Raw genomic sequence first — 19783 nt, forward strand, 5'->3', positions numbered from 1 at the left:
CTGTCTTGCTTGCGCGCATACGGTATAGCGACAGCTTATGGTGGTGACTACACACATACACACATGCACACACTTGAGCATGTGAGAGCGTAAGCATGAGAGCAAGCACGGGCCCCCCATCGTTTTACGCTTTGTAGTTGTAGTTCGTCAGTTTCTTTAGTCAGAGAGCGCGTCGCTGCGCTCAGTTTGGTTTTGCTTTTTGCTGCTTGCGGTTAAACACGCGCGTGAGTTTTTGCTGCTCAGTTCTGTTGGCAGCGCTGCTGGCGTCGTCTTGATTTCTTCCAATCTAGGCTGCGAAGCAACAGCAAAAAATCGCAATCGTATATACCGTTAGGCCAACTACCGAACTACCTACCCATACAGCCAGCCAGTCGTGGTGTCAAGTGCAGAGTGCAGAGCGCTGCTCGCTGCTCGTATCGCTGCTGCTGCTGCCAGCGTCGCTGCAAATCTGCTTGTGTTGAGATTCACTCTCAGCTCAGACGACGACGACGACGCTGGCGCCGGCGTCAGGTTGAAAGCGCGTTCCATGAGCGCTTCCACTCAGCACAGCGCAGCACCCAGCAACCGGCCGTGATTAACTTTTACGGGTTTTTAGTTCGCTCGATGACGCCGAACCCAACAGTAATGCTTAGCAGCAGCTTCTAAAACGCGCGCGTTAGCCCAACTACCAAAAAAAAAGAGATTAAAAAAAAAACAAAAAACTGAACTTAAATCTGTGCTGTGCTTCCGTTTCCCATGCCGTCGGTTTACGCTTTTGCGTTAGCAGCGTGCTAAAGCTTAAATAATAATATATATAGCAGTCGAAAAAAAAAATTATAAACTCATGAACGTTGCCAAAATGCAAACGGCTCAGCATCAGCATTTGCTGCATCTGGCCGCCTCCGCTGCCCCGCCCACACAGCAACATCATCTGCCCATTGACTATAGTCTGGGCAACTTTAAGCCCGCCATTGCTGCAGATTTTCCCGGCGGCCCATTCGTTGCCAGCCCACAGCAATCTTCCTCCAATTCCAATTCGAACAACTCGCCAGCGAGCTCATCGCTGCAGGTGCGCGATCTGAGCCAGCTGACCACCATGGCGGCCATACCGTCACCCAATCAGCTGCTGCATCAACGCATTCAGCCTGCCCAGATCACAGTCGATGCACATCAGCAGCACCAGCAGCAACATCAACACCAGCAACAGTTACCGCCGGCAGCAGCAACATCGCCACATGAGTATGCACCCATGTCCGCCTTCAAGGCGGTGCTGCCAAAGAAACGCAACACCGACGGTAAGTCTCAGTCTCAAGTGATTTGCTTTTAGCTTTATCCAACTCAAAATTGTGCCAAGTGTGTGAATTAAATATTTCATATAAGTTAAACGATTGGTCCAGTTGCAGTATTAAATCTAATTGGATTTTATAGCCAAATGGAATTCAAGGCTGCAATTTATAGCACTAAAATTTCAAAATTCATACAGCCTTTTGTGAATTAATAAATATAGCAGCAATGATTTAATTAGTGTTTGTTTTTATATGTGCTTAATTTTATAAGCAAACAAATGCAATTTTGAATACACAAATTCATTAATTTCAATTAGAATTGCTTGCATTTAATTTTGAAAATAAAATGCAAGATTTTGCTAAATGCAAGAAATTTGATAATTTTGAATTAGTTTGAAATCTACGAAGTGCGCAACAAATTAAAAAATTATATATTCCTTATTAAAAATCAGTACTTGGCTTTTGTTTATGTTTTGATCAACAGTTTAACGATTTATAAATATTCAATATTTTGTTTGCAATTAATTTAAAATTTAATTAAATGTTATGCATAGTAAATAGTTGAAAAGATGCAGCAAATAGATTTTCATTTTAAAAATTTAATTGAATTTTTGTTGCAGCAAGTTAGACAAAGTTAAAAAACTTTAATGCGCATAGTAGTATTAACTTTAAGCTATTAAAGACAACTACTAATTTTCGAAACAAGCAAAAATTTAATTACTGCATGCTAAGCCCACAAAAATATATGAAATAATATTATAAAAATTACAAAGCTTAAAGCATAAGCGATTTGCAAGCTGTTTAAAATAAAGCTGAGGCATGGGGGGTGCAAGGACTGGCAACATATGTCCTGACGCCCCAACGAATTGCGCATTTTATATTACCAAGTTAATTAAAAATATTGCAAGCACTCAAACCTAACATGGGAGACATTTTCCAAAAATTTATTTGTATAATGTGTGATTTTAAAATATTGCAAATGGCAAGTGTAGAGTGAGAGAGAGAGAGAGCGACTGTGGGGGGGAGAGAGACAGGGGAACAAGCACAATATGTCAGTTTAATTGAAAAAAATGTTTTTTACGTGCAACGTGCAAAAATATTCATTATGCTGTTTGTAGCTATACATATATATGTGTGTATGTGTGTGTGTGTGTGTGTGTGCGTGTGTGTGTGTGTTGGCGCTTAATGTGCAAATCTTCTGCTGTGAACATGAAATGGATATTGAGAATTGAAAAATCCATAGGCGAACCACAGAATGAACGCAAACAAAACCAGAAATGGACGAGAGCCATATGTGAATACCAATACATATGTACACACAGCTGCATATAAAATCTCTGTCTGTGTGTGCGTGTGTGTGTGTGTGTGTGTGTCTGGTTGAGCTTGTCGTCGCCATCGCAGTTGAAATTTTCAAATATGAGCGCGCCCGTTGCATGAATGAAGGCAAGCCACAGACACACACACACACACACAGTCAAACACACACACACAGTCAGCGACAAGCGGATTTCATTTACCGGCATTACATGTATCCAACGGATATGTTTTTAGCTCCCAAGCTTTTGCGCTTTATACACACACAGACATGGATATGCCTCACACACACACACACACACTTGCACACTGGTGTGTGTGAAAAGCATTTTGCAATTCCGTTTGGCGCGCCACGTTTTTCCCCAACAACATTTTTCGCCACCATTTTTCGCCCATTGCCACAATTTTTGCGCTTTGGCCTCCACTTGGGTTATTTTATTTTTCTGCTCGTTTCTTTTTCCTGTTGAACGAAAATGAATTTCACTTTGTTTGCGCTATACTATATAGCATATACATATATTCTTCTGCTTTTTTGTTGTGTTTAAAATATTGGGGCAGCAGCAGCGACGTTTTCCACAGTTTTTTCCATGACTGATTGGCCGTTGGCTGTCGACTTGTCGCACATTTGACCAAAGCAAGGATTTTCCCCACGCAAATTAGTTGGCTGGGCAGGCGAGCAAAAGCTGAGCCCTTAAAACTGCGGGATTTGGGGCAGCGAAATTGAATTTAAGGACACAAAACGCAACGCGGAAGTTTTTAAAAGCAATTAAAATGCTTTAGTTTGATAGCTAAAATTTTATACTTTATTGCTTTAAATGCAATCAATTCAATTAAATTTTAAAAATAATTATGTTTAAATAATTTCGCATGCATTCAAACAATTAAATGTGCTAAATTGATTTAAAGCTACAATTTAATTAATTTCAGCTGCAAATTAAATTTAAAATCCCTAAGAATGTGAAATACTTTACTTTGCTTATATTACTTCATCTAAAATATTGTTGTAATAATTTTTTTTATAGCAATTAATATTTTCTACAATTAAATTTGCATCAAAAATAGTAATAAATATTTTATACAATTAAATTTGAAACAAAAATCATGTTAAAAAAATTCTATAGTCATTAAAAATAAGGAATTGATTTATTTGTGTTGCAATTAATTTAAAAACAGCGAGCATTAAATATTTTTAATATTGCCTAATGCTTTAATTTATATTTCTAACAAATAAATTTGCTTGAGAAATAACCGAAGTGAAACTGAGAACAACTTATTAAGTCGCTTAAGCTGCTTGGGGGGTGTGCTCAGTTCAATTGCCACCCACACTAACATAAGCTAGCTTAATTATTAGTCTAACCCACTGGGCCAAGAGGTCAGTGACAATTTCCGTCTCGATTTCCCATTAAACTGAATTTAAATTGTCACTTGCGCCAAATGGATCAACAGCAAGAACTTAATGTTTATCATTCAATTAACTAGTAGCGCGTGTAACGTAACGTAACGCAACGCAACACGTAACGTAAAACTGAGTCATGAATTAAGTTAAATTTAAATTGCCCACCGAGACGACTGAGACACTCGCTCTAGACTAGAGGGTGAGGTTAGAAGTCAACTGGCGGCAAGCGAAAACAAATTGTCTAATCAAAAGATCCACACGCACTGATTCATAGCTATATAGTTAATAGACATGTATATAGTGAAACAAATAACTGTTGTTGTTGTTGTTGTTGTTGTTGTTGTTAACAGCTGTGCATACTTGTTCAATGATATCAGTGTTTGGCACTTTGAACCCAACGGTATACGAATTAGATTTATGTGCAATATCAACTGCGATATACTATATAAATTCTCAATCATAAAAAGTTAAGCCATTTTCAATCACACCAAACAATTGAACAGCGATTCAAATCAATTAAAAGCAATCGAAATATCCTATCGAATGTATAAATCGAAGTCAAACCCAAAATGAAATACACACCGTTGTGTGCCCCCAAGTCAAGAGCTTTGCTAATCAGTCCTACTCAACTAGTATCTGGAAAATTTATGCAACCCAAAGGTTGATTCAATGAAAATAAAGCGAGTGCGCTACTTCATATAATTAACAAGTTTAATTCTTAGTAAAAGTATTATAAAATATTGAAAGTGCAGTTTGCAACAAAAGCAAATTGATAATAATTATATAAGGTAGGGGATTAGTTAAGCGACTTGGGCCTAAGGCCACTTTAAGTGCTCTACTTAGAGAGCTGCACTGCAAAAAAAGAGCACAAGCTTGAACAATAAAATATAATATACGAATTTTAATAATTTATAGAACTGCAGTAGCGCTCATTGTTGAAAACATTGGTGAAATTCACATTGGTGAAACTACCATTGGTGAAATTAACATTGGTGAAATTAACATTGGTGAAATTAACAATTTACAAAAGTTAATGCAATAAAATATAATATACATTTCTAGTAGCCCTCATTGGTGTAACCATTGGTGAAATTAACATTGTTGAAATTAACAATTCAAACCGTATCAGCAATAAATTCAACAACAGACTGAATATTGCGTACACCAACAAAATCAACAACAGCTAGCAATTGCTAGACTTCGTTATCAATTTCTCTCAGTGCATTTGTTGCCTTATTATTGAAGAAACATATTGTCGCAACGCGCAGCAAAATCAGAGCAATATTTATGAAATATTTTATGGCACACGTCGTAATCATTGGCAACTCATCGATTGAAGGGGCGATCCAAATCGTTTCGAACTTGTCTGGGGGGGTCATATATCTTTCAAACTTCTCACAAGTAGACGAAAATTGGCTGCATTGTAAATCTATAAAGATACACAGGTAAACGGCGTACACCAAATATAATAAAAAACAATATGTGTATCTTGCTATATAGATTCCCATACTATATATGCTGCTATATATGCATAGCTGCAGTCCAAAGCGTTAACTACGCACACACCGCACACGCGTTATGATTTATGAGCCCAAAGGTAAATACGTAACGACGATCTAAACATGTCAATATCCTCGCCCAGTTGTAAAGTTGAAAGAGTAAAAGTATCGTAAAATAAACCAAGCGACCGATAAGTAAACAACAACAACAACAACAACCAGAGACCACAACATAAACATAAAGTATAACAAACTCTCCCAACGCTGTATTAACACTTTTCATTTTCTACGCTATCTGCTATTTGTGAAAGAAAAATCAATTTCATAGCACGTTTCAAATTGAAAACTGGCATTTCGAAATTTCATTAAATTGCTATTTTTTATAATGTACTGCGATTTGCAGCTCACAATCATTTGTGGTCCTCCATAAAAGCTACCAGTCGAACTTGTGATATGAAAACAGCAGACGCTATAAACATAAACGTTCTAAAATTAAAAGCAAACGTAATGTCAATTATGAGAATATAATATAACTGTATATTGCAGCACTAAAGAAATGTTGCCAAGTATTTAAAAACTAAGCACAAGCTACACTTTAAATTTGAGTATAGCATATACAAAAATTTCAAAACTATTTTTATGTTTAAATGCAATTTGAGGCTTAAGCTGCTTAAATAATATTTTATATATTTTTATAGCAATGTTAAAATTAAATTTAAGACTTGCTACTATATTATTAATATATAACATATAGATAGCTATAGCTAAAACACTCCAAGCCTTCGTTGAAGAAATTTTTGCTACTTTACTCATAATAATTATTTTGAATTTCAAACAAATTTTTAAATATTACTTTCCACTTTGCTTATCAAATTATCATTTAATAATAATTCTGTAATAAAATATATTTAACATATCTAAATTTTTTGCACTGTTTTTAATCTAAAAGGAAGTCTGACTGTTGTTATCACAAAAATCACAAAAAATATTTAAGCAAATAAGTTATCTGCTGCCAAATCATAAAAATCAAACAATCATAAAAAAAAAGTAACTTAAAGAGGGTAAATTTTTAATAAAAATTAAAGCACTGTGCAACAGGAATTTTGGGCAAAAGTGAAAACGTGCTACGGAGCTGCCAGTTGAGCAGCAATTAAATGTCATTTATCAGCAGCAAAAATAATAATAAAAAAACAGAACTATATAATAAAAGGTAGAGAACAAACTTTTAAAGTAGAGATAGGACTGCTTGATTTATGGCTTAGCGATAAGCCAAGCGGAGCTGCAGGCAGCGCTGCTGCCAAAAGGGGTGGGGTTGATTGATTTGTAAGCATAAATATGTAATTTGTAATACTATTTGCCAATAGTTTTGCTAGTTGCTTCAAAGACGCAACACCGACAACGACAAGAGCAACAGTTGCCGATAGTGTGTGCAACACTTGGAAGTTTATTTGTGCAGTTGAATCCCCCCTTGAGTGGTTTAGCTTAAAAAGCTAATGCGCCCCTCTTGAGGCGCGCCACTGTTGCGGCCCCCAACGATCGGCAATCAACAAAACTCAATCGACAATCGCTGTATACGAAATCTCAACTAATTTTGTAAATCATGCATAAGCATATGCGTTGGCCTGGCCAAGCGACCAAAATCATGGCTCTAATCTAGTTATTATACCCCGCCCCACCACCCACTTGCGCTTAGCCTATTGCTATCGCTGGCACAGTTAGTATATTTATTATTATTTTTTTTTTGTCGCATATTTACTTTCATATTTGCCGAAAGCATTTGGTTTATAGCCAAGCCCAAGGTATTAGCCAACCTACTACCAGTACTACCAACAACACTACTGTTGCTTTATTATAGCAAGCGAATTGTTTTGACTCGGCTTATGGCAAAGACCATAAACTATGCATATATTGCATCAGTCGTATGATCGCAGCTGATATACAAAAATATTTCATAGCAGCTATTGCAAGCAGTTCGAGAATTTAATAACAATATTTATTTATTTATAAAAAAATTATTAAAAAATGTTAAGTGATTATAAGCAAATTTTTATATAATTAAAATTCAAACTATATGAAGTTGATATTTAACAAAAATTATTGAAGCAGAAAATTATTTAAAATTCAAATTTGAACTATTTTAAATATATATCTTAAAAAAAAAACTTTTTAAACCTGATTTTGAACTATATTTAAAAAATATATTCTTAAACAGAAGAGCAGCTTTAGAAATATTTTTTTAGAGCGCATTGAATTTTTTTTAATCCAAATTTTGAATTATATAAAAAAAAAATGCTTAAATAGAATAGCAGCTTTAGAAAATTATTTACTTTAATTCTTGCTTTTAATTTTGTGCATAAACTCAGCCTAAGTAACATTTCTATTAAATTGTATATCAATTAAATATATTTCTATTATCGAAATATTGTCTAAAAACAATTTGCAAACATTTTGTACTGTTTGCTATTTAAAAATTAATTTTTATAACATAAATTAAGCTGTTTGCCCAACATTTAATACGCTTGCCAATAGCTCAGCGCAGCCTTCAAAAGCGTAAAGCGACGAAAGGCAGTGAACAGCAATTTTAATCATTGCCCATTAGAGTTGAATGTCAATGGCGAAAAACCCTTTATTCTAATTATGCACACAATTGTCCCGGGAGCATGCTCCAGCTGGTCAGCACCAGCACCAGACGAGCTGAGACCCAAACGAAACGAATCGTATACGCATAACCAGCAGCCATGTGGCATTTGATGCCATTTAAAGGGGGAGTGGGGGGTGGTGGTAAAATCTAGGAAATGAAATCTATGGTAGGCATAGGAAAATGTGTGTGTGTGTGCCTGGGCTACTAAAATTGAAAACGTTTAACGGCAGTGAAATTGCTGGCAAGTGCATAAGACCCAAAAAATTTGAGAATCCAGAATCCACCACCAAAAAGACAAGTGAGTGGTGCTCGCACCCAGAGCTCAGGCTCAGGCTCAGGACTTGTTTAAATGATAATAATGAGCTTAAGCATGTGCCCATGGACTGGAGGGTTGGCACGCACAGCAGCCGGCAGCAACAACAAAACGCCCACACCCCCACCCACCCACACACTAGCTACTGCACTCACTCCCGCGCGACAGTCGAGCGACCCCTTGGTGCGTCGTCGTCGGCAGTAAAGTCATAAATTTGTGCACATTAGACATAGTCGCTCCTGCTCTCGTTTCTGCGCTCATTGTTCATCTGTTTTTATACGCCCGGGAGCAATATTCACGCTCTTGTACGCCCAATGTACAACAAAAAAGAAAAATAAGGTAAAATAATTATTCGACACTGCATTGGTAATTGAAATCATTGTTATCCTGTTTACCGCCCCACAACAATTATCGGGCTGATGTGGAGGATTATCATGTGTTAACGGCTGCGCTTTGTAGTTGGCAATAGGCATGTTAATTATTTTAAATTAAATTTATGCAAAATATTAAGCAAACAGTTGTTGCATATAAAGCGTATGCTCATTGGTGAATTGTTGAAATGTTATGGAAATCCTTAGATTTTAGATATAGATGTGTAAACATTTAGTTGCTATGCGGTTTAAAATTAAATGTGAAGCTCCTAAATATTTCTAAATTCGCAGTTGTTGAATTGTTGAAATGTTGGTATGTTGTTGATATGTATAGACATTTAGTTTCTATGAATTTAAAAATTAAATTTAAAGTTCTTAACTAACAAATATTTCAAAATTGTAGTAATATATATTATATGTAAATATAGGCGTTGTTGAATTGTTGAAATGTTATGAAAATAGTTAATTTAAAGTTATGTGTTTAGACATTTAGTTGCTATGACTCATAGCCTATGAGACTTGAAATTAAATTTGAAATAAAAATCTCTACCAAATCTTTCTAAATTTATAGTAAATTTACAAATAGGCATTGTTGAATTGTTGAAACGTTTCTATGCACATTAAAATTCAATTTAAAGTGTCAAATAATTCAAAATAAAATTTAAAAAAATATTAATAATTTTAGTTTAATTGTTTGGAATTCTTGCTTTGCTGCTAACCCTAAACAAACTTCCCTTTCGACTTAGCTTCAACTAGTTCCGTCGAACTACTTACTCTACCTTTAATCCAAGCAAACTTAACGCTTAACAACAACAACAAAAACAGCAGCAAGCAAAAGCAAACACTTCACTCAACACTTTGAAGCACACGCATAAGCAAAGAGCTACCTATCTTATATATATCTTTATATCTATATCTCGCTACATTGGATTTTGCGTGTGGATTTTGTTGTGCGTGGGCTTTTTGTTTATATTTGGTTTGGCTTTGCGTTTGCCGCCTCACTGACTGCCACAATCAAAGCCGCATCAACAACACACAACCTCAACCGCCGAGCAACACCCCCACCCCACCCCATCCTACTCCTCCTCCGCTCCCTTTGGGCACTGCCTTAGCAGTTACTTTTATCTGCGTGGCGAATTCAGAATGTTGTCAAATTGTTATTCTTTTGTTGCGATGCGTATTCATTCATTCGTTGCGGATTCACACCCCCACCCCCCAACCCCCTGCCCCTTACCCACACTCTCTTTCGTTCATTGCCTGTGGCAGCGTTCAGTACTTACCCCTTTAGCCTTCTGATTGTTTTTGCGCCTGCGTCAGGCCCACAGCGAATGTCGCCATCATCCACACACACACACACATATGTCTCTGTCGGTGTGTGTGTTTTCTGTTTTGTCATGCTCCATTTAGCCGAGTGTGGACCGAACAGATGTTCTATTTAAACGCACATTATTATTATTCCATTTCGACAGGCGAATCTGAGTCCATGCCCAAGCATCTTCTGCTGGGTGCGTGTGTGTGCACCTCACGAAAATGTCGATAACAGTTTGCTAAAAGTATAAGATAAAAAAGGTCGCATTAACAAAATGATATAGCAGAGCATAATTGCTTAATTATATAGTAAATTGTAATTGTAATTGTACAGTGAAAAATTAAAAGCTTAGACACATAATTGAATAAAAATTGTATAAAGGCATTAAAAATTCTATTTCATTGGGAATGTATTATATTACATAGTTGAGTAAATTAAATAATAATTCATACAATACATTAAATGAAAAATAAATCAAATTATTGTGTACACAAATTACAAAATAATTTGTTAAGCATCTTCACTTAATAAATAACTTTAAAAAAAATTGTATTGAAAAATATATATTGATATGAAAAATAAAGCATTGAGAAATATTTATAGCATTTTCTTGATAACGTAACATTTGAACAATATGAACAATAAATCAAATTTGTTAAATAAAAATGTTTAACAAATATTAATCATAGTATGAATTAAAATATTTCATTATACATAATACATGAATATGTTTTATTTGCAAACTTGTAGAACAACTTAAATATAATTAAATGAATTGATATTCAATATTTCCTTACTTCAAATAATTTAAACAAAGATTATTGAATTATGTGCTATATATAGTATTTGCTTAAACACAAACTAAATTGCTTACTTACTTTTTGTCGGGTGTACTGCGAAACGCACCCTGGGCCTGGGCCTGGTCCTTGTCGTTGAGGAAGCTGAGGCAAAGGCAAAGCGCTGACACAGTGGCGAACGTCTGATGTCTGCTCCAATGAGATTTCGCTGCATATTGTAGTTGTTGTTGTTGAGTTGTTGATGACGACGCATTGATGTCAAATGCGTAACGGTAACTTCGCCCCTTGATTAGGGTGAATTAATGGTCATGTAAGGTGGGCTTAGGCCGATTGAATACGAAAATAATTACATTTGAAATTCGATATGCTGACAACTGTTTGTCCAGGGCTGACATATGTGACTGGGTGCGTGAGCGTGTGCGTGTCCCTGTGTTTGCCTGTACAGGTGGCAGTTTGTGTGATTGATGATTGCGCTGATTTAGAACTAATAGTTCACTTCTCTCTCTCTTCCATTTACAGATACAACTCTGCCCTTTAGCATAAGCAGACTGGTCAAGACTGAACAATTAACAGCGGCAATGGCTGCAGCCGCGGCGCTGAAGCCGCCAGCGTTGAGCATTCATGCTCTGAGCCTCACCGAGGACAACAACAATTCCATATCCATGCTGAGCAAGAATCATCAACAGCAGCAGCAGCAGCAACAGTTGCAGCCACGTGGCAAACTTTATCTCAGCGCCAGCGAGCAGCTGCGTCAATCTCGCTCCAGATCGCGCTCGCGTTCACGCAGCGCCTCACACTGTTCCTCACAGATCGACATGGACGATGCGGACAGCAGCCATGAGCGTTACTCGCGTCACTCGCGTCGCTCGCTGCACTCGCGTTCCCGCTCTAGATCGCGCTCCAGCTCCAGTTCGTCGGTCGAACTGCAGGTGGATTCACCGCCTGGCAGTCCCAGCATTAGTTCACCCAGTGCCGCCTCCGTTTCCGCCTCCGAGCTGCTCATCACTGCCAACAGCAGCAGCATTAACAAAAAGTCCGATGTCTTCTCTGTCTCGGCGCTGCTGCGACGCGATGAGCCCGCCACGCGGCGTCGCAGTCCACCTCTGGGCTTGGTCGGCGCCACCAATGGCCCCTTGACGCTGCCCAGCAATCCGCTCGAGGTTATGCGCCAAAGCTATCCGGCTAACTACGATGCGGCCATGTTTCCACGTTCAATCTTCTCGCCCGCACTGCCCTTTTTCGCCTTTGCCTTTCACCAGGGACAGCAGCAGCAGCAGCAGTCAGGACTGAGGTAAGTTTGAAGCACTGAAAAAAATGAAGAACAATATAAATAAAAATTCAAACAAGTCTTACAATTTAAGAGCAACAAATACAAAAATTATACAAAAACATTAAGGGAACTCAATTAAAAAATGTAATAATATTTTAGAAAATTTAGCAAAATAAAAAAATATTAATAGCAGATAAATATATATATATTTATATTGTGACTTTATAAGCATATAATTATTATTATTTGATAGCAGCTTTATATATTTTATATATATTTATTTTTAAAGATTTTATTCTTGTTTTAAATTTGAGCAGCAAATTGTTTTTTAAGCGTTAAAAATTATTTATGTATTTTTTAGCTAAAATTTTGAAGAAGATATAGAGTTTTTATAGAAATTATTTCAAGATCAATATAAAATTAATATATTTAGCAACAACTACAATTTACAATTATTAATAAAAATTCATTCACGCATTCGTGCTGTTTAAATTAAAGTGCAACGATTTAAAATTCTTTTATTTACAATTGTGTTAAGTAGTAGGCTTAGTAATTTCTCTCAGTGCAAACATAAGCTCTCTTAATAAATACAACACTTTCTGGCGAACTTTTAATTACCTTTACCTTAATTAAGTGCAGTACTAACCCAACATAATCTCTCCGGCTCCAGCTACCATCCGGATTCGCAGGAAAATCTCTTTCGTCTACGCAGTCTGATGGTGCCAATTCAAACGGCCGCTGCGGCTGGTGGACAAAATGGTTCCTCGGCTGCGGCAGCAGCAGCAGCAGCCGCCGCCGCAGCGGCCGTCGGCGTGGGCGTGCCACCTGGCGCCGGACACTTGGGTCTGGCACATCCGCCGCATTTGCACTTTCATCACATGCCGGGCAAGTGGCCGGGTCTGCATCAGTTTAGCGACCTCTACTCCTGCATGAAGTGCGAGAAAATGTTCAGCACGCCGCACGGACTCGAGGTGCACTCGCGCCGCACCCATCACGGCAAGAAGCCCTACGCCTGCGAGTTGTGCAACAAGACCTTTGGCCACGAGGTCAGCCTCAGCCAGCACAGGTAAAGCCACAAGTATTTACTACACTCCACTCCACTCCACTCCACTCTACGCTCTGCATGCTTAATGAGTGACCAGCCAGCCAGCCAGCCAGCAAGTCCACGTTACTTAATTTAGTTGAAATGTTGGATTTTTCGACCAAATGTTTGCTTTGCGGTCACATTCACAGCTGGGGAATTGGAATTGGAGCTTGGCTTTAATTACAGACACCACTCACACCCATTCTCTCTCTCTCTCTTTTTCTCCTCAGGGCCGTGCACAATGTGGAGAAGGTCTTCGAGTGCAAACAGTGCGGCAAGCGCTTCAAGCGCTCCAGCACTCTATCCACACATCTGCTTATACACAGCGACACGAGGCCTTATCCCTGCAGCTACTGCGGCAAGCGATTCCATCAAAAGAGTGATATGAAGAAGCACACCTATATACACACCGGTAAGTTGCAAACTGTAATATAAAATGGGAGAATAGTGGTTAGAATTGTTCAGAGTGCAGCGCTTAAAGCAGAAAATGTTGTGGGGGGAAATTCTGATAAAAGGTTTATTTTAGGAAAAGTTTAAAGTAAGTTTAAAAATCTTAACTAAATATGCTTAAAATAAATAAATGGGATTTGGGCAGCTCAATTAGCATTGCTAATTTATTAAAGAATTTTTTGAAAATAATTGTAATGCACAATTTAATTACTAATCATTATAATGACAAAATGAACAAACAATGTGGCAATATTTGAAATTATTCAAATAATTTAAAAGATTTGAGAATAATTAATAATTATATAATTTATAGGTCAAACTTCAAGCGTATTCAAAACAATTTTTCTTTCTCGACTCTTTCTTTTTAAATTTGATAAAGTAAAGAAAGTTTTAAATCGCTAACTTTGCAAAATATATATTAGCATTAAGTCTAGATATCTAGGGACAATTCCTTTGCAGTGTAGGGTATCTAGCATCTAAAATCCGCACACAGCAGCTTATGTATCTATATCTACTTGTACATAAGGAAGTGAGATATGCATTGCCAACTTTTTTTTTTCGCTTCTGTGGCAACGATAAACGGTAAAAGCGTTGAACAAAACCCAACGGCAGCAACTAGCGGCCAAAAGCCACAGTCGCAGTTTCAATTACAGTTTTGTGCCAGTTGACAGAATGTGCCAGAGACAGAGAGTCAGAGAAAGAGAGAGAGAGGGAGAGACAATGAAGCTGACGGCGTTGATAGCTGAACTGAAGAGCGCGCCAACTATAAAAGCAGCGACTGCTGCTCACGCTGCGCAAATTTTTGGTGCCAAGAGAGGCTAAGCGCACACACACACACACATACAAACGCAACATGTAACTGATAAGAGCAGCAGCAGCAACAACAACAACAATTGTAGGGAAGTAGTTGTAGTCTATGTACAAAAGCTTTGCTATTGGAAAGACAACGACACAGTCTCACACACAAATACATACGCACACAGAGATAAGCAGCAAAGAAAGAGCGCAACAGCGTGCTGAGCGTAGCGTGTGCGAGCGAGAACGCTAGCATAACACAACGGGCAGAGAAATCACAGCCGACCAATGAAAAATTTAGTCAAGAGATTTTGATTTTCTGTTTTATACGCGCGCACACACACGAATAACAAACATCACGCATACACTGACAGCAAAGCAGACTGAGACTGAGAGTGTGCTTATGTATGTGTGTGTGTGTGAGCTGCGCATATAGTATACCACCCCTATAACAACTACAAAGCGCCTTTTTTTCTGCTTTTTGTTGTGAAGCAACACAAAAAGCTCTGCCAGCAGCAGCTACAAGCTGCGCAGTCGGCAGCGGCCATTACTAACTGTAAAATGTCGTTAGGCATCGATTTCAAATACAGCAGCAACTCAAGGGAATTGCAACTCAACTTGCTAGCAGTTTTATTATATTATATTAGCTAATTTTTTATAGAAAAAGCTACAAAATAATTGTATCGAATTAAAAAAAAATAATTAAAATATTTATAATTGTTTTAGCTACATGCTTTATACTTTTTAATTTATTATCTCTTATGTAGCTTGCACCTTGCACTTAACTTTATTTTGAATCATTGCAAAGCAAGAATTTTATTTCTAATCTCTATCAGTATTTATATAGACGTTAAGCATTATATATGACTGTCGTATATATTTAAAGCAAGATAGGTGAATTCCCTGAATTTGCAACTAATAAATGCGCTCATAGCTGGCCATAAATCTAAGCTCGCTTTAAGCCAAAGCTGTCATTATATAATTTTTATCACTATTGCTTTGCTTAAAATCAGTTTACAAATTGCAAGCATAATAACCAAAGCCACACCCCCTTCATTCAAAGCAGCCCCAAAGCGCACGCAGCCACAGAAAAAATATTTCAGACATTTTTATCGTCTTCGATTTAAGTACGTGCTATGCGCTTTAACTTTAGTCAGAGCTGCTTTAATTCTTAGTTGGCTAGATTTTAACATATTGAAGTGATTTGCTCTGCTACTTTCTCTCTCTCTCTCTCTCTCTTACACTCTCTTTTGGCATTCACGTTTCACTGCGTTTTATGAGCTTTTTGTGTTTTATTTGTTTTTTTTTTTTGCTGCCTCAGATTTTTTTGTTTGTTTGTAAATTTATGCGCCATAAAAGCAAGGCAAATAAATTTTCGTATTTTATATATATACGTATATGTATGTAGATTTGTCTGTATGGTTTTCATTTTTTTTTCTGTGCGCTTGTTTATTTATGCATGACTGCCATTTTGAACTCCCAGAGCTTTAACAAAGGTGTATATTTTTAAGCTAAAAAATCAATAAGTTAAAGCGTTAGAAACAAAAATTTAAATGCAAAGAAGTTTTGTGATTTTTTAGTGAATAAAATTTTTGATATTAGAAATTTTTATGCAACATGCGGCGTATGCTTAATATTTGTAAGCTTTGAGCAAATGCTTTAAACAAATGTTTTCAATCAAATATTTCAATCATTTATACACTTTTGCTATATTTTTGCTGTACCACGCTGCGTATGCTTAATTTCGTTACGAGTTTGTGCTAAAAATCAACGCAAGCAAATTGTTTAAGAGGCAACGGCACAAAAAAAAAACATAAAGCAGAGAGCTCGAAACGAAATATAAAACGTGTACAAATTGAAAAGGATTTCAGCAGTCAAAGCATAAAATATTAGAAGACATAACAGAAAAAGAAAGCAGCGCAGTAGCAAGCATAGATTTAAAAGAATTTCCACAATGTGATGCAATAAAAATCCTTGAAAATCTGTACATACCACCCACAAACGCCCACTCAACCCAAAACGAAACGAAACGAAACAGAACTCAGAGCTGAACTCAGAGCTTGGGCATATAGACAGTGCCTTGACTACATACAAAAGTGCTATATAGAGCGTAGGGGGGTGGTGGGGATGGGGTTGGGTAACTGTAAGTTGGAGCACACAGTCTCAGTCTCAGTTAGTCTCTCAACAGCCGACGGCCGACGGGATTCCTTTTTTGGGTCTCGTTAGTGTTCGTTTGGCTCTGTGATAAATAATAAAAGCTGCTGCCTTCTATAATCTCTGCGACTACGTGACGTTATTTGTGCCGATAGTGCACGAACGTGCACGCCCCGAGCTCACACACACACACATACAGCTGTAGTACAGTAAACAGACGGCTGGTGCTCAAACCCTTGCAGCGAAAATAAAGTATACGAAAAGGAGCGCAAAGTCATGCCTCTGCTGCCGCGGGAGCTAAAGTTGAATCAGAGCACATCCCAATGGTCGAATGTTTCAGAATCACGTCGCTGCAATTCCATTATATACTTACAACAGCAGCAGCAGGAGCAGCAGCTGCCTTCAGTCCAAAGACAACTTGTATATATTGTATATAGAGTATATATAAGCTGTGTTTACATAGCTGCTGTCTGTCTGTCTGTCTGTCTTTCAGTCTGTCTGTGTGTGTGTTTATTTTATATACACTTTGCTCCCTCTTGCACAAATTGTTGCCACAGCATGTAAACGTGTGTGTGTGTGTGTGTGTGTTTATCTTTTGCCGCCCAAAAAGCATAAAGTTGGTTGCGATAAGCGTATATCTCTGCTACTATGGTAGTACCATAAAAATGAATAGAGACACAACTATAGGCAAAATATAACAGCTATAAAACAAATATGCCATATGCACTAGCAGTAAATGTTTAAAAGCGAAGCAGCAAGTAAAGTAAATGGAAACAGAGTAGCTAAAATATATATAATAAAAATATATGCAAGAAAAGTTAAATAAACTTGCATTTGAAATTATTTTGCGTCACATAGCAGCATAAATAAAAATTACTTTAAATTTAAGTTTAATTTGTATAAGCAAGAAAAGTATATAGAAAGCACAAGCATTCTGTAGACTTGCATTTGTAATTATTTATGCATAAAAAAATTACTTTAAATGTAATTTATATAAATGGCGCATAAGCTTGTACAATTAATTTTGGACGCACAAAAATCAAATCCATTACCACTGTCTCTGCTGATCGTTGACTGAGCGCGCTCTATCTAAATGCTCTCTTATTAAAAGTAAGCTCACCACACTCACACTCACAGCCATGGCTGTACCCCATTGATGCTCAGCTTAGCGATTGAGAGCGCGAGAGTGAGCGCACACATATGAAATGCAGCGCAGCTTGAGCGATGACTGCGCTGTTGCTAGACTCCAAATGTGTGTAAAGCAAGCAAAGCAAAGAGATTTACCGTTTGTTTGCATTTATTTCTTGGCAGACATTGGCAAATATTAATTAAAGTAAATGCAATATGCAAGCAAATAAGCATGTTTATATATGTTAGAAAAACTTACATTAGTCTTTAAACCGCACAAAACAATTAATGCACTGAAATGAATATTTCGCGAACACTTGACACCCGCACTGTTTAAGCACCGATCGACTACTAAACTCTTCCCCGCTGTGGCCCCGCTAACGTACGTTTAATGCTAATGCGCGCGCTCTCAGCAAAGACAATTGCAACGGTTAAACGTAAGTTGAGCTCCAAGCAGTTGCGTGCGCTCTTAACGAAGACAATTGCAACGGTTAAGTTGAGCGCATTGCTTTGGTTTGAGTGCGTAACAATAGGAGCAAGCAAATTGAGAGCAAAACTCAGCGCTAACTGCGTCGCTCTGCTAGCATCAAAGCAAGAGCACTAAAAGAATGAAAAACACTCAAACTGACATTACTTTGCCTAAATTTAAGGCTTGTGAGCAAAATCGCATAATAAGCGACCACAGCTAGCGCTCAGATTTATGTGTTAATCAAATTTTGATGGCATGGCTGGCGCCCAAAAGAGACAAAAGCAGAGCGCAAAGCTCTTATACAAAATTTAATGGCCAAAGCATAAAGAGAAGCAAAAGCAAAGGCAAAGTATTTTAAAGCAAAATGTTAAAGTGATATTTAAGCAATTTTTATGTGGTTTTGAGTTTAAGTGCGTGTAACCACAGAGAACAGCACACAGATGGAGTAAAAATGTGGAAACAGTTCAAAATGGGGGTTGGCTGTTAAAGAAGAAGAAGCAGAAGCTGTGTGTGCGCCATTGCTTGGTGACTTACATGTGTATGGGGAGGTTAAGAAATAAAATGGCGCGCATTGCTTGGAAGCTTGGGGGGTGTTAAACTTACCACAAATTTAGTTGCCTGTACTAACTCTCTCTCTCTTCTACTCTTTTGCAGGTGAAAAACCACACAAGTGTCAGGTGTGCGGCAAAGCCTTTAGCCAGAGCTCCAACCTGATAACGCACTCCCGCAAGCACACTGGCTATAAGCCCTTCAGCTGCAAGCTCTGCCACAAGTCCTTTCAGCGCAAGGTGGATCTGCGTCGCCACAAGGAGACCCAGCACACCGATCTGCGTGTGCATCTGGGCAAAGTGGACTTTATGTCTGCCGCTGCAGCTGCCGCCGCTGCTGCTGAGCTAAATGCTGCGCCACCGCCGCCGCCGCAAGCGCCACCTACAGCACCATCTACATCTTGACTGCAGAAGCCGCAACAGTTAACGCTGCTGGCCTAAAAAAAAGAGAAATTTAAGTAACAACTTTAACAAAGTTGTTAGAATTTGCATAGCTTAAGCTACAAACCAAAAAATAAATTAACAAACTATATGCAGTAACTTTCCATGTTGCCAAAGTTAACCCAAAGCCAACCCAAAAAATAGCAACAAATTCACACTTACCATTTGTTTTTAATTGTAAATTAAATGTGCATGTGTTTTTTGTATAATTGTCTTTCTCTACGTGTGCAAAACTCATAATAAAAATTATAAACTAAACATAGCTTACAACATACAGCAAAATCAAAAATAAATGAAAAAAAAAACTCTGCGTGTAATTTATATTTAACTATATAAACAATGTGTAATATTAATGTTAAAATAAACATTTTTCGCTTCTAGTTAGTTGTGAAATTTTTTAACAATGCGCTGTATTATGCAAAAAACAAAAAAACACATATTTTGATATTATATCATTCCAATGAATTTAGTCTAATTAATAAAACAATTTTTAACTTATTTATACACCATATGTATGTATGTAAAAAAAAACAAAAACC

At 37.5% G+C, this 19783-nt stretch overlaps 1 protein-coding gene across 2 annotated transcripts; it reads left to right on the forward strand.

The window, feature by feature from the left end:
• The first annotated feature begins 241 nt into the window (after positions 1 to 241).
• LOC108594483 (zinc finger protein sens) lies at positions 242 to 19491 on the forward strand. 2 transcript variants are annotated; one of them, XM_017979673.1, is made up of 5 exons: positions 242 to 1274; positions 11425 to 12184; positions 12810 to 13241; positions 13490 to 13671; positions 18910 to 19491. In XM_017979673.1, exons 1-5 carry the CDS (start codon positions 824 to 826, stop codon positions 19206 to 19208), a joined length of 2124 nt encoding a protein of 707 aa, XP_017835162.1. In that variant the 5' UTR covers positions 242 to 823; the 3' UTR covers positions 19209 to 19491. The 2 variants fall into 2 exon arrangements, with proteins under 2 accessions (XP_017835162.1, XP_017835161.1); XM_017979672.1 differs by having other exon boundaries at positions 243 to 1274; positions 11425 to 12196; positions 12846 to 13241.
• Positions 19492 to 19783: the final 292 nt, after the last annotated feature.

Source organism: Drosophila busckii, chromosome 2L (genome assembly GCF_011750605.1).
Source record: "Drosophila busckii strain San Diego stock center, stock number 13000-0081.31 chromosome 2L, ASM1175060v1, whole genome shotgun sequence".
Lineage (NCBI taxonomy): Eukaryota > Metazoa > Arthropoda > Insecta > Diptera > Drosophilidae > Drosophila > Drosophila busckii.